At 35.3% G+C, this 13,921-nt stretch overlaps 1 protein-coding gene and 1 long non-coding RNA gene across 2 annotated transcripts; both read left to right on the top strand.

Annotated features, from left to right (window-relative positions):
• The first annotated feature begins 9,161 nt into the window (after positions 1 to 9,161).
• LOC138895908 (secreted RxLR effector protein 161-like) lies at positions 9,162 to 9,677 on the top strand. The gene is made up of 2 exons (XM_070180688.1): positions 9,162 to 9,311; positions 9,393 to 9,677. Exons 1-2 carry the CDS (start codon positions 9,162 to 9,164, stop codon positions 9,675 to 9,677), a joined length of 435 nt encoding a protein of 144 aa, XP_070036789.1.
• A 215-nt stretch (positions 9,678 to 9,892) lies between these two features.
• Positions 9,893 to 13,753, top strand: LOC138892489 (uncharacterized). Its single transcript, XR_011408204.1, has 2 exons — positions 9,893 to 10,231; positions 13,591 to 13,753. It is a non-coding gene; the product is annotated as an uncharacterized lncRNA (long non-coding RNA).
• Positions 13,754 to 13,921: the final 168 nt, after the last annotated feature.

The raw sequence follows: 13,921 nt of genomic DNA, 5'->3' as shown, positions 1-13,921 counted from the left end.
GGATCCTCTTGGATAATGGGATTTAGTTTTAAGTTTTCAGGACCCTCCTGGATAATGGGATTTAATTTTAGGTTTTCAGAACCCTTCTGGATAATGGGATTTAGTTTTAAGTTTTCAGGACCCTCATGGATAATGGAATTTAGTTATGAATTTTCAAGACCCTCATGGATAATATGATTTAGTTTTAGGTTTTCAGGACCCTCCTGGAAAATGAGATTTAGTTTTAGGTTTTCAAGACCCTCCTGGATAATGGGATTTAGCTTTAGGTTTTCAGTACCCTCCTGGATAATGGGATTTAATTTACACACACAAATGCTTCCGGTACAAACTGGGGCAGAAAATGTTCTTTGTTTTGTCTGTTTCGCTGTAATTTTCAAGCACCCACCTGGAGAATGAGGGAGTTCATTTCAGAGTTAATTTTATGTTCAAGTTAGTAGTCAGTCACCCACATGGAGAACGAAGAAATTGGTTTCAAGCTCAAGTCTACTTCAAGTTCAAGTGCATTTCAAGTCCAAACATTAGGAGCTCGCCTGAAATAGGGTCAACTTTTAAGTTTCATCCAAGTTCGAGTAGCAGGAGCCCGCCTAAAGAACAGGGTCAACTTTCAGTTTTCAAGTTCAAGTTAGAGAAAACAAGGAGCCCGCTTGAAGAACAAGGTCAACTTTCGGTTTTTTAAGTTCAAGTCAGAGACAGTAGGATCCCGCCTGAAGAATAGGGGCAACCTCTAGTTTATTTTTAGTTTAAATCAGAAGTAGCACGAGCCCGCCTGGAGAACAAGGTTTGAAAGTGTCACGCCCTGAACTCGAGGAGCGTGACCGACACTCAACCGAGTGAACCCGTCTGAGTAAGCCTATTAGATTTACTTCTACCCAAACTCAACCATGAATAAAGAGGAGATACACTCCATTAATCAAACACTGAAAAGATTTCATTAACAACTCACATTTCATTTCCATTAGCAGCTTCATTTATAATTTTCAAATTATTACAAGTTTATAGATATAATGAAAAATATGTTTACCAAAAATACCAACATATCTAGATCAATTCCCAACATCAAACACCACCCACAACCTGTCTACGGAGCCTCTAAGTACAACAGAAGAGTAGTATTGAAGTGTCGGCAACAAGGCCCCACCTATACCTCAAAACACAAAGTATAACATCAAGTGACATCAGGCCCGGAATAGAGTAGGGCTCACCAAAACCTGCCGAATAGGGAGTAACTGCTAACGAGGATCCAAACTGCCCGCTGCTGAACCTCCTGTATCCATTGAAGATGCAGCGCCCCCGGTAAAAGGGACGTTAGTACATATAGAATAGTACTAGTATGTAAAGCTAACTGTCTACTTTCAAAATAGAATGCCAATATAAGAAAGGAAAAATCATAGAAACATCAAGTCACAATCAATGATATCCAAATGCCAAGTTAAAACATAATAATTTCCAAAATACGAAGATAATATTATTTTTGGTTGGGAGATCTTTATCACCGATATACCATTGTTCACAATACCAATACTACCGTAGTTTTAGCACGGACTCCGATCATTACCCGATCATCTAGGCCATCTCATCCAAGATTTCAATTACAATTTCCAGCACAATCACCACCATGTGTGCGGCATGGTGTTCGATCATGACCCGATCGTCTAGGCTATTTCACCACAATGTCGTGTGGATCGACATCATCCATTTCTATCAATCATCTCATCCTAATTAAGGAGAATAATTTTATCACAACAATCTCATCCCAAATAAGGAAAATTATCACAATCCACTCCTACACCGACACGTGTAGTTTCAGGGTTAGGTTATTTCAACCTACCCTTCCTCGGTGACTATCGATACTCCCAAAAATATTATTGTTTTGCTTACGAAGGAAACAACAATAGAAATGCATTTACCCCATAACCTTTCATACCGCATATAGCCTCATTGTTACTTTCAACGACTTTCAACATCATTATTTCATTGGCTCTCTTGGACATATATGTGATTCTTCATTCATAGCACAATGGCCGTACTTCATATTTCACACTTTCATTTCTTCCCTTTCATGGATCATCATCATAAATATCAACAAATAGAATATTCTGAAAATCACAACTTTAGGTTCATTAGTAATGAAGGCTTTAAACACAATGGACTTCTTTCCAAGAAATGGAGTAAAATGATTGACAATCGAGCACAAGTTCATAAACAAATAACACATCATTTATTCTTGAAATATTTTCCCCCAAAAAAGGGCAATACACAATTTCAACTCACGAATATATAAGAACGCAAAACACATCGAAACTACTTACAAAGCATAACATCAGTTAAAACAGCCACATATGGGCATCACTTGAGTTCATAAGCTTTTAGGAAATTCTATTTTTAAGTAAATTTTGGAACAGTTGAATCAAAGCTCATTTCATAATCTTTCTCACATCATCTCATTTCATTAGCACCATTGGCCACAAGTATAACTTTCGCTCTTGGCACGTTGGCCACACTTTATATCCCCAATTCACTTATTTCACTTCCAACCATCTTTATAGATTATCAACAATAAGACATTTTCAATCAAGACTTTAGGTACACATATGAGAAATTAAGAGTCTTAAGCATATTGAGATTTTCTCACACAATTTGGCATCATAACCTTCATTTGAAACACGACTCAAAGACGTAGCATTTTAATACACATATTATTCTTGAACACATTCCCAAAAGATAACATAATATGATAGGAACATTCGGAACATGTTTTGAATATATAATTCTCAACACTTTGCTTATTTGGGACAATCAAATTTATTGGGAACATCTCGAAACATAGAATAAGGAACTTGAGACAACCATTTTTGAAACTTACGGGAACATCATGGAATTCAATTCTAAGAGATACCTCAAATTCGTCCCTTAATGATACTATAATTATCCACTACACTAAGCAACTTTAATTTACAATAACAACATCCAATGAGACCAATATTAGTAACAAATTCCATAATTTAGGCTATTTAGACATTTTATCAAACATCTGGTAGGCATGAATCTCTACATCTCTTAACCATAAAATTAGTTCATCCAACTACTATCACTTACCAACAATTTATCCCACCATCATTATTAAACAATTCTTAACTTTTAACATCACATACATGACCATCCATCTACACCCAACCAACAACATTCCATCAAATAATCACCTTTCAATCTCTACAATGGTTATATATTTAAATTGGCAACTTATGGCTTCCAATAACCATACCCTAAGTTATAACACATATTTAATACATAAATAATCACCATAGATTAGTTAGAGATGGAAATTTGAATGGAATTCTATGGATCTTCAAGATTAATCCTAGTTAATATAGGTGTTTAGGAGTGGTAATCAACTCAAAATACTCCAAAAATATTACCTTAGTTCATGGGAGGGAAGTGTTGGACGGAATTTCCTTGATATACAAGCCCTAATGCAAAGAAATGAATTAACCCCTCTCTTTATCCGGACTTGGGAGTAATTAATGGGCTCCTATGTGCGCGATCGCGCACCTGGTCGCGCACGTGAGGCAGAATACCCTCTAATATACACAGTCGCGCATCAGGTAGAGCATATGGCATAGGTCCGGTAAAATGGCCATAACTTTCTGTAGAAATATGCAAATGACGAATGGTTGGTAGCAACATGCGTTTGAAGTAGGATGTTGTGCGAATTGAGATATCTTTTCCACTTAATGTATCCAACTTGTTCCACACAAATTATTTCCATTCACAAAACTCCTTAGTATGTTCCAACTCACATTAAACACATATTTCATTTCAAAATGATGTGGTCCTATCCCATAGGTCTCCTTTAATACTAGAATACGTTATCTTCAAATACCGCTGGCGCACTTTAAAATCTTAAATAATTAGAAAATTTTAACGGTGCCTTACATTACGCTCAAGTCTACTCCAAGTTCAAGTTTATTTTAAGTGCAAGCAGCATGATGCCCGCCTGAAGAATAGGGTCAACTTCTAGTTTTCTTCAAGTTTAAGTCAGCAGGATGCTCATCTGAAGAATAGGGTTGATTTTCTATTTCATGTTGAAGATTCAAGTAGAGATTCAAGGAAAATTCAAGACAGAAGAGTAGATAGGATCTTGTAGTCTTTCTTGTAATTTTTATCGTATTTTTATTTTGACGTAATGATAGGAACCGCGGGCCGGAACCTCGATGACGCTTCACTCGACATTCTACCTCGGTATCCTTCTCCACTTTACTTACTTTTGAACTATACGTGACCTGATTCCTTTATAATCCAGGATATGTAGGTTGTCCAAAATCAGGATTTGGTCACATTTTTCTTTCTTTTAGTTTAATTCTTTTTTTAATAAGGGTCGGGTCAAAAAATTTGTCTCGTCGTTCTTTGTCTGAAAACTCTTCGTGTTTCCAGTCAAAGAGGGGCAACTGTAGACATGTAATTTTTTACCCTCCCCGAAGTTTTACATATTTTAGTGTTAGATATTTAGTTTAGGTTTAATATCTCTATTTTAACTAGTTTTAACTCTTTCGCTTTATTTTATCACAAAAATGAAAACAAAAAAATATTTTCTTTTATTTAACTAATTGATATTTTATCTAGTTACTTTAGTTTATCTTACCTTTCATAAAATTAAAAAATACAAAACTAGTATTGATATTTTATTTTTCCAAAATGATAAGAAGAAAAATTTCAAAAAAATATATTTAATTAGTTTATTTTAAAGTTGTAGGTTTTAGTATATATGGAGTAGTATTTAAATTTCATTAACTTAGTAACTTTATATCTCCTTTTCATATTTTCTGTTATCCTAGATAAATTAGTATTTTGTGAAGTTTTTTTCTTCATTTTATTTTCAAATTTTAGAAGAAACAAATGGGAAAAAAGAAGAAGAAGGAAAGAACGAAAATAACAAAGCAAATAGGGAAAAGAAATTGAGTTGGACCCACCATCTCTCTTCTCTAAGCTCACGTGATGTGTATAAAAAAAAAGAGAAGGATTTTCATTGCATATCATTTTCAGATTTTGTATTTTTCCATAACAAATGTTTAGGTGGTCCCCACTTCAGTTAATGCACACATGTTATGAAAATATTTTATTGTGAATTTTCATTCATTACTCCGCTATCTGAAGAAGATTATTCATTTAGTACTTTGTTGAAATTTATCTTCAAGCAACTAATGCAGGCAGGTTGCAAGCAACTCAATGAAATAATTTGCAACAACTTCTTATTAAACAAGCAGGTTGTAAGCAGCTCATGCAGACAACTTACAAGCAGCTAAAGAAAAGCCTTGCAGCAGCTTTCTAAAAAGCCTCGCAGCTGCTTCCTAAAACGCCTCGCAGCTGCTTCCTTTCTTCTATAAATAGATAAGTTTTCAGTTCATTATGAATATATGTTTGAAAGTTGAATAATATATCAGTTTCTCTCTATACTTGTCTTTACTTTACATTCTTTATTTTATAACACGTTATCAGCACGAGACTCTGCCATCTCGAGCAAATACTTTGAAAGTATCAGAGGTAAGAGCTTTCTTTTTCTAAATAATGTAAAATCTTTCTAAACTTGAATTTGTAGCCCTGGATATATCGGGCAAAAGTTACATATCTTGGGTGCTTGATACTGAAATGCATCTTGATGTGATGGGTCTGACAAACACCATCAATGAGAAAAATCAAGATCCAAACTAAGACCGTGCCAAAGCAATAATATTCATATGCCATCACCTTGATGAGGGCTTGAAAATGGAATATCTCATTATTAAATATCCACTCATACTGTGGAATAATTTGAAAGATAGATATGACCAACTGAAGATGGTCGTTCTTCCACAGGCACATTATGATTGGACTCTTCTAAGGCGATAAGATTTTAAATCTATCAGTGAGTATAATTCTGCTATGTTCAGAATTATTTCCCAATTGAAATTATGTGATGATAATATTATTGATCATGATATGTTGGAGAAACGTTTCACCACTTTTCATGTCTCGAATATGCTCCTACAGCAGCAATATCGAAAGATAGGATTCAAAAAGTATTATGAACTTATCTCATATCTTCTTGTAGCCGAGCAACATAATGGGCTATTAATGAAAAACCATGAAAGTCGACCTACTGGTTCTTGTCCATTCCCCGAAGTGAATGAGACGAACTTCCACCAAGTTAAGCATGGAAGAGGACGTGGCCCCAATCATGGTCATGGTCGTGGTCGGGGAAGAAACACTAATCATGGTAATAATAATGCATCAAAGAACCGTCCTCACCACCAGCAGTGAAAAAGGAAGGAACAAAAGTATGAAGTGGTGCAAGCAACAAATTCAGAAAATGTATGCTATAGATGTGACGAAAAAGGGCACTGGTCACGTACCTGTCATACGCCAAAGCACCTGGTTGATCTTTTTCAAGCCTCCTTGAAGAAGACAGAGAAAAATGTTGAAGCAAATTTTATTTCTGAAGATAATTTAGACTTCATGTATTTGGATGTAGCTGATTACTTTGCACTCTCAGAAGGAGAAACAAGTCATGTGATCGGTGATGAATATGTTGAAATGTAAATATTTTAATTCTTATTGTTTGTAGTAGATAGTATGGTTATGTAATTATTGTACATAAATAAAAGTTATACTTTGATAATTATGTTTACTATCATATTTATTTTGTTTATGTCATTTTAAAGAATATGGATAATCCTCAAATTATGTTTGGATCAAAGACCAATCATGAAGATATTTGTGTAATTGATAGTGGAACAACTCATGCCATATTCAAATATCAGAAATACTTTTCTTATTTGCATAGGGAAAAGGCAAATGTTTCTGGTAATATAAGTTTGATTGAAGGCTCCGGAAGAGCTACTATATTCTCCTCCAAGTCCCGAAGAAAACTTATAAAAATAATACATTATTCTCCTCCAAGTCCTGAAGAAACTTGTTGAGTTTTATAGATATCCATCGAAATGGGTATCATGTTGAGACGATAAATGAATATGGAATATCTTTGTATTATAAAGAATGTTTCGGGCCAGAAGTGTATTGTAGAAAAGTTACCAACTTTATCTTCTGGCTTATACTATTCAAAGATTAGTACTCTATCGTAAACCAGAAGTTTACTGATTCAAATATTTTTGTGCTTTAGCATGTCCATTTGGGCCATCCTAGATCAATAATGATGAGACGAATTACTGAAAATTCGATTGGGCATCCATTAAAGAACCTGAAGATTCTTACAAATAATGAATTTTCTTGTTATGTTTGTTATCAAGGCAAAATGATCACTAGACCATCACCAATGAAGGTTGGCATTGAATCCCCTGCCTTTTTAGAACGTATACATGGGGATATATGTGGACCTATTCACCCATCAAGTGGGTTGTTTAGATATTTTATGGTCCTAATAGATGCATCTTCAAGATGGTCTCATGTGTGCCTACTATCATCTCACAACCTGGCATTTGTACAGCTATTAGTCCAAATAATTCGATTAAGGGCATAATTCCCAGATTATCCTACAAAGGCTATTTGCCTTGATAATGCTGGAGAATTCTCATCTCAAGCTTTTGATGATTACTGTCTATCAATTGGGATAAAAGTTGAACATCATGTAGCTTATGTTCATACTCAAAATGGCCTTGCAGAGTCATTTATTAAAAGCCTGAATTGATATTAAGACCATTACTTATGAAAACAAAATTGTCTACTATTGTTTGGGGCTACACTATCTTGTATGCAACATCACTTATCCATCTCAGACCAACACATTATAATAAATATTCCCCGTCATAATTATTTTTTGGTCATGAACCAAATAATGCCCATCTACGAATTTTTGGATATGTTGTATGTGTGCCAGTAGCACCACCACATCGCAGTAAGATGGGCCCGCAGAGAAGGTTAGGAATATATGTTGGGTTTGAATCACCCTCTATTATTCGCTATCTTGAACCATTGACGGGAGATTTATTTACTTCTCAATTTGCAGATTGTCGGTTTGATGAAACAAATTTCCCACAATTAGGGGGAGAGAAAAAGGAAATCAAAAGAGAAATTGTGTGAAAAGTTTCATCATTATCTCATTTTGATCCACGTACCCCTATATGTAATCAGGAGGTCCGAAAGATCATCCAAATACAAAATATAGCAAATCAAATGCCATATACGTTTACTGATTTGAAAAGGATAACTATGTCATATATCCCTGCAGAGAATGTGCCTATACGAATTGATGTCCCAGCAGGACCATCTACTAGCATGAGAACTAACCTAAAGCACGCCTGAAGCATGGTAGGACTTTGGGTTCTAAGGATCGAAATCCTCGAAAACTAAAATAGACAAATGATCAACAAAGATCTGATTGGCCAAAATGGCAAGAGGCAATTCAATCAGAATTGAACGAACTTGCTAAAAGAGAAGTCTTTGGACCAGTAGTCCAAACACTTGCTGGTATAAAACCAATTAGTCATAAATGGGGTTTTGTGCGGAAAAGGAATGACAAAAATGAAGTTGAAAAATACAAGGCTCGCCTTATCGCACAAGGATTCTCACAACGACTTGGAGTCAATTATGAAGAAACATATTCACCCATTACGGATGCCAAAACATTTTGATATCTCATCAGTTTAGCCTTACTTGAAAGGCTTGAAATACATATGATAGATGTGGTTACAACTTATCTGTACGGGTCACTTGATAATGAGATTTACATGAAAATTCCTGAAGGATTTAAAATGCCTGAAGCAAATTCAAAATCTCGAAAAATGTATTCAATCAAATTACAAAGATCTTTGTACGGCTTAAAGCAATCTTGGCGCATGTGGTATAATTGTCTTAGTGAATATTTGTTGAAAGAGGGTTACATAAATGATGTTATTTGTCCATATATTTTTATAAAGAAAATGGCATCAGAATTTGTTAACCTTGTTGTTTATGTTGATGACATAAATCTTGTTGGAACTCCAGAAGAGCTCCAAAAGATAATTGAATATCTTAAGAAAGAATTTGAGATGAAAGATCTTGGAAAGACAAAACTTTGTCTAGGACTGCAAATTGAACATTTAGCAGACGGGATCTTTATGCATCAATCTGCCTATACATAAAGGGTCTTAAAATGCTTTTAAATGGACAAAGCGCACCCATTGAGTACACCAATGGTTGTTCAATCACTTGAAGTGAATATGGACCCGTTCCGACCTCCAGAAGAGGATGAGGAACTCCTTGATCCTGAAAAATCATATCTCAGTACAATTGGTGCACTTATGTATCTTGCTAATGCTACAAGACCTGACATAGCATTTTTTGTTAATTTACTAGCAAGATATAGCTCTTCTTCTACATGGAGATATTAGAATGGGATTAAGCATATTTTGCGATATTTAAAGGGAACTCTTGATATGGGTTTGTTTTATGCTAACAAAGGTAGTGCAGATCTTGTTGGTTATGCAGATGTAGGTTATTTACCTGATCCACATAAAGCTCGATCTCAAACCGGGTACGTTTTTACATGTGGAGGTACTGTTATATCATGGTGCTCCACAAAGCAATCAATTGTTGCTACTTTTTCAAATCATGCTGAGATAATAGCTATTCATGAAGCAAGTAGAGAATGCGTATGGTTGAGATCAGTGATTTATTTTATTGAAGAGAAATGTGGTTTGCAGAGATAATAGCTACTTCTTCAAATCATGTTAAGATAATAGCTATCTATTTTTCTTTCTTTCTAATATACATTCCATATATATCCGACCACCCTAAAATGGATAGGAGAGAGAACGTGACAAGTGAGGGGAGGAGAGGATTTTTGGGGAGAGAGAGAGAGAGGGAGTGGGGGACAATAGAAAAAAAAAGGAACTTTTCTGCATGGGGGTGGGGGGGATTTTTCGAACAGAATTGGAGAAAAAAAAATGAGGGTGTAAGTTTTAGCTTTGGATTTCTTATAATTCTATCTTGCATTCTTAATTCATTGATAAAAACACAAAAATAAAATAGTTTTCTTCTAGTTTGATTTTGATTACGAATTCGAAAATATAAAAAAATTCCATCTTTTTCTTTTGTTTTCTAATTTCAAAAATGGAGATTATCTAAGGCCAGAAACCGAGCCGAGGTTGATTCAAGTTTCGCGTTCGAGGTTCCGTTTGAATCGAGTTCCAACCGTAGCTGCAACTTTGTCTCTATCCATGTAACTGTTGGATTATTGTTTGTTAATTGCAGGCAATTTCAGGTTTCATTCATTTCCCCTCTTATTTTACTATTATCAGTGTTAATCTTAGTATAATGAAAGTCGTTTAAAATTTGGAACATAAAAATTCAATTACTGTTGAAGTTTAGTAATTCTCTTGCTCCTTATTTTCTTAAAGTGTTCGTGCATAATAATTGAAATTTGAGACTTTCTATGTGTGACGTGATTTTAGCATGAACATTCGTTTTTGTAGTATCTGGCTATCTGCGGTCATATTTTGCTTTCCATCTTGTTAGAATTACTTGGTCTTCTCTTACTAGAGTGAAATTGAAGGGATGAAGGTATTTTGACATTAAATTAATGGAATTATCTATCTCTATTTCAAATTGTGATATTTGGGTAATTTAAATGATAGAACAGATTTTCAACGCATGTTTTGCTAATTTTTATTTCCTCTCTATTTCTAGAACTTAGCTTGTGATAAAACTCTGTTTTTAAACTCTTCTTTTCTTACATACTCACTTGAATCCTCACAAAAATTATTTTTATTATCTTATTTTGATCATGATAATTTAATATTGAATTAGTAAAATTTTGGCAGTGTGTCAATAAAATAAAAATATACATGTCTTAGGCCTAATGTTTGCAAGCTCGAGTTACTATTCACTATTTCGATTTCATCTTTATTTAGTGGATTTGATTTGTTAACTTTCTTCTTGTAAAGACCCGATCGGTCGTTTTGAGCATTTACGCTCCTTTCAACTATTTGAAGTCTCGAATAACTTCCTACGAGGTATTATGACTTGTGTGAACTATCGATTTTGGTTTTAAGGTATTCCAGAGTTAGCTTGGAAGAATGAATTTTCATGTAGGAAGCTTAAGTTGAAATAGTTGACCGGATATTGACTTATGTGTAACGACCCCGGAGAAATATTGCCAAGAAAATTAAGGTTTAGTGGTGCCGAAGTAGATCAATTAGTACAAAGATTATAGAAATTTTGCCAAGAAAAGATTATTGGGTTGAACAATGCACCGATGTGTAAAGGAAAAATTTTGCCGGAAAAAGGGGCATTTATGCGACCACTATGCGATCGCAGAATCACTCTGCGGACTGCATAATGATCGCAGAGTGGATCAGGAGAGGGGCAAGTGTCGAGAAAATTTGCGGCGCATTATGCGACCGCAGATCAGTTATGCGGTGGATTATGCGACCGCATAACAGGTCTGCGGACCGCATACTGAGGCAGCCTTGCCCGGTTTCGGAGGCCACATTTCGCGTCCATTTTGCGAGCCGCAGAAGCGTTATGCAGTCGCATATGCGACCGCATAGTGTGTTTCGGAGCTTAATTTTTCTAGTTTTATAAATCCGACCCCATTCTTATAAAACACTATTGGGGGTCACTTTGAAGGGTTTCATCTGATATTTTAGAGAGAAGTGAGAGCATTTTAGAGAGAGAAAGTGAAGACTTAGTCATTTATCCATCAATTCTTGTCCAAGGTTTGAAGATTTTACAAGGATATTGGTAGGGCTTCAAAGAGGTACTAATTTCTTTCCCCAATTCTTCAATTTCGGATTTGGAGTAAAGATGGGTGATTAATAGTATAATTCTTGGGTGTAAGATTATTATATATACATACCAATAGGGTTGTGAAAGATTGTTAAGTTCAAATGGATAAAGATTGGGTTAAAAATAGTAGAAATCTTCAAAGACTTCAATCGAAGATTTGAGGGTCGAGTTGATATTGGAATTTGGTGAAATTTATATGGTTGGACTCATGGTTGGATAGGCGTTAATATTTTGTAACTTTCTTCAGGTTCCAAGATGGGACCCCACAGGCAATTTTTGAGTGTAAATTCAGATTTTTGTAGAAAAATTAATATTTTGATATGGAATAAATTCCTATAATTTGGGTTGACTAAATCAAATTAATTGCGACTAGATTCGAGCCGTTCAAAAATTATTAAGCGCAGAATGGAATTTCTGGAAGCATTGTTTAGCGTGCTCGACATTGGATTCGGCTTGTTCGAGGTAAGTAACTCTTCTAATCTTAGAGTTGAGGGTATGAACCGTGAATATACGTATTATGTGAATTGTTTGGAGGTGACACACATGCTAGGTGACGGACGTGTGGGCGTGCACCGTAGGAATTATGACATAATTATTTCTATAGAATTTTATAGTTAAATGATCTTGGTATTTTCCATGCGGTTTTATGAGTTAAAGAAATTGAGCTGAGACTCGTATTAAAAATCATGCTTAGGCATATGTTGTTATTGCCGGTACCCATTGGGGTCATTTTTGTGGTTGAATAATATGTTCAAATTATAATTTTTTACTCAATCATGTTTATTCATTTCATATAATACCTCAGTCTCTCTTATTTATTGTCGATGCATCATATCATTGTTGTTGGGCTGCTTATCATGATTTCTGAGAGCCCGAGAGACTGGAGAGGTTGATGACTAAGTGAGGCCGAGGGCCTAATTGTGAGGATATTTTTTTTGGGATCGGGCTGCACGTCGCAGCAGGCCATGTTGGCTTTATATATATTATACTATTGCATGTGAGTTGTCCGTGCAGCACGTGAGTTATCTGTGCGGGTCCATATATGATATTATAGCACGTGAGTTGTCCGTGCAGCACGTGAGTTGTCCGTGCTTATAGCGCTTGGGTTGTAGGAGCCCCTCATGAGTCTGTACATACCCCAGTGAGCGCAGTCGACTATAAACAGGGATCGGACTGCATGCCGCAGCATGTATTGTATAGCGCTGAGTGATTGAGTGTGCTGAGTATAGTGAGATAGAATGCGAGGCAGTGAGATTGAGTACTCTTAGAGTGTGAGTACATGAGTACAATCTTCAAGATACATTGCATTGATATGCACACATGACATATATGCATAGAGATGTATTTTTCTCATGTTGTACGGTATCACATTATTCATGATTTCTCACACATGTTGACAGATGGGCATAGTGATGCATTTGTTTTACAATGGTTATCTGAAAAGAAAAGGAGATATTTTATTTATTATTGAAAGGATTTTGGAAAAAAATTCTGTTTTCAAACGTATTCACATTTTTGGTAACTTTGGCAAAAGATTTGGTTTTTCACTGATGTACTTGAAAGGAAGAACTATTATTGTTGAAATCATGAGGTGACTGAGCATTTTATCTCTGAGTTACTTCTGGTATTATTTACTTTATGTCGTTATTAACTGTTGTGGATTAGTGGATTTGGACCCTACCTTGGTAGAAACCCGTCACTACTTTCAACCTAAGGCTAGGTTTGTTACTTACTCAGTACATGGGGTTGGTTGTACTGATACTACACTTCTGCACATTGCGTGCATATGTTAACTGCTGATGTTGATGTGCTCGATGGTTGTGGGATTTGAAGATGTACCTGCGTTCCTGTTGTAGCTGCCTCTTGTTCATGATAGCCTTAAATTTATAAAAGCTCTGTTTATGTACTATTCAAACAGACTATGTATTTATTTTATTTCCACTTTGTATACTCTATTCTTAGAAGCTCATGATTTATACTACCAATTTTTGGGGGATGTGTAAGATTAAGATCTTTATTCACTTAAATTGGTTTAATAATTGTTATTGGAATTGAATTATTGAAAGTTGGCTTACCTAGCGGGTTGGGTTAGGTGCCATCACGACTAGTTGAATTTTGGGTCGTGACACTTCTTCCTAGTTAAGAGCTCCTACCAATTTATCAT

Source organism: Nicotiana tomentosiformis, chromosome 1, assembly GCF_000390325.3.
Source record: "Nicotiana tomentosiformis chromosome 1, ASM39032v3, whole genome shotgun sequence".
NCBI classification, from domain to species: Eukaryota; Viridiplantae; Streptophyta; class Magnoliopsida; order Solanales; family Solanaceae; genus Nicotiana; species Nicotiana tomentosiformis.
Note: the sequence above shows the minus strand (reverse complement) of the source record. Positions and strands in the feature narration are given on the sequence as shown.

Excerpts from the sequence above, each read along its gene's own strand:
- LOC138895908 (XM_070180688.1), top strand. The coding sequence starts at position 9,162 with ATGGTTGTTCAATCACTTGAAGTGAATATGGACCCGTTCCGACCTCCA. Across the intron at positions 9,312-9,392 it reads GACCTGACATAGCATTTTTT|GGAACTCTTGATATGGGTTT; the intron begins GTTAATTTACTA and ends CGATATTTAAAG.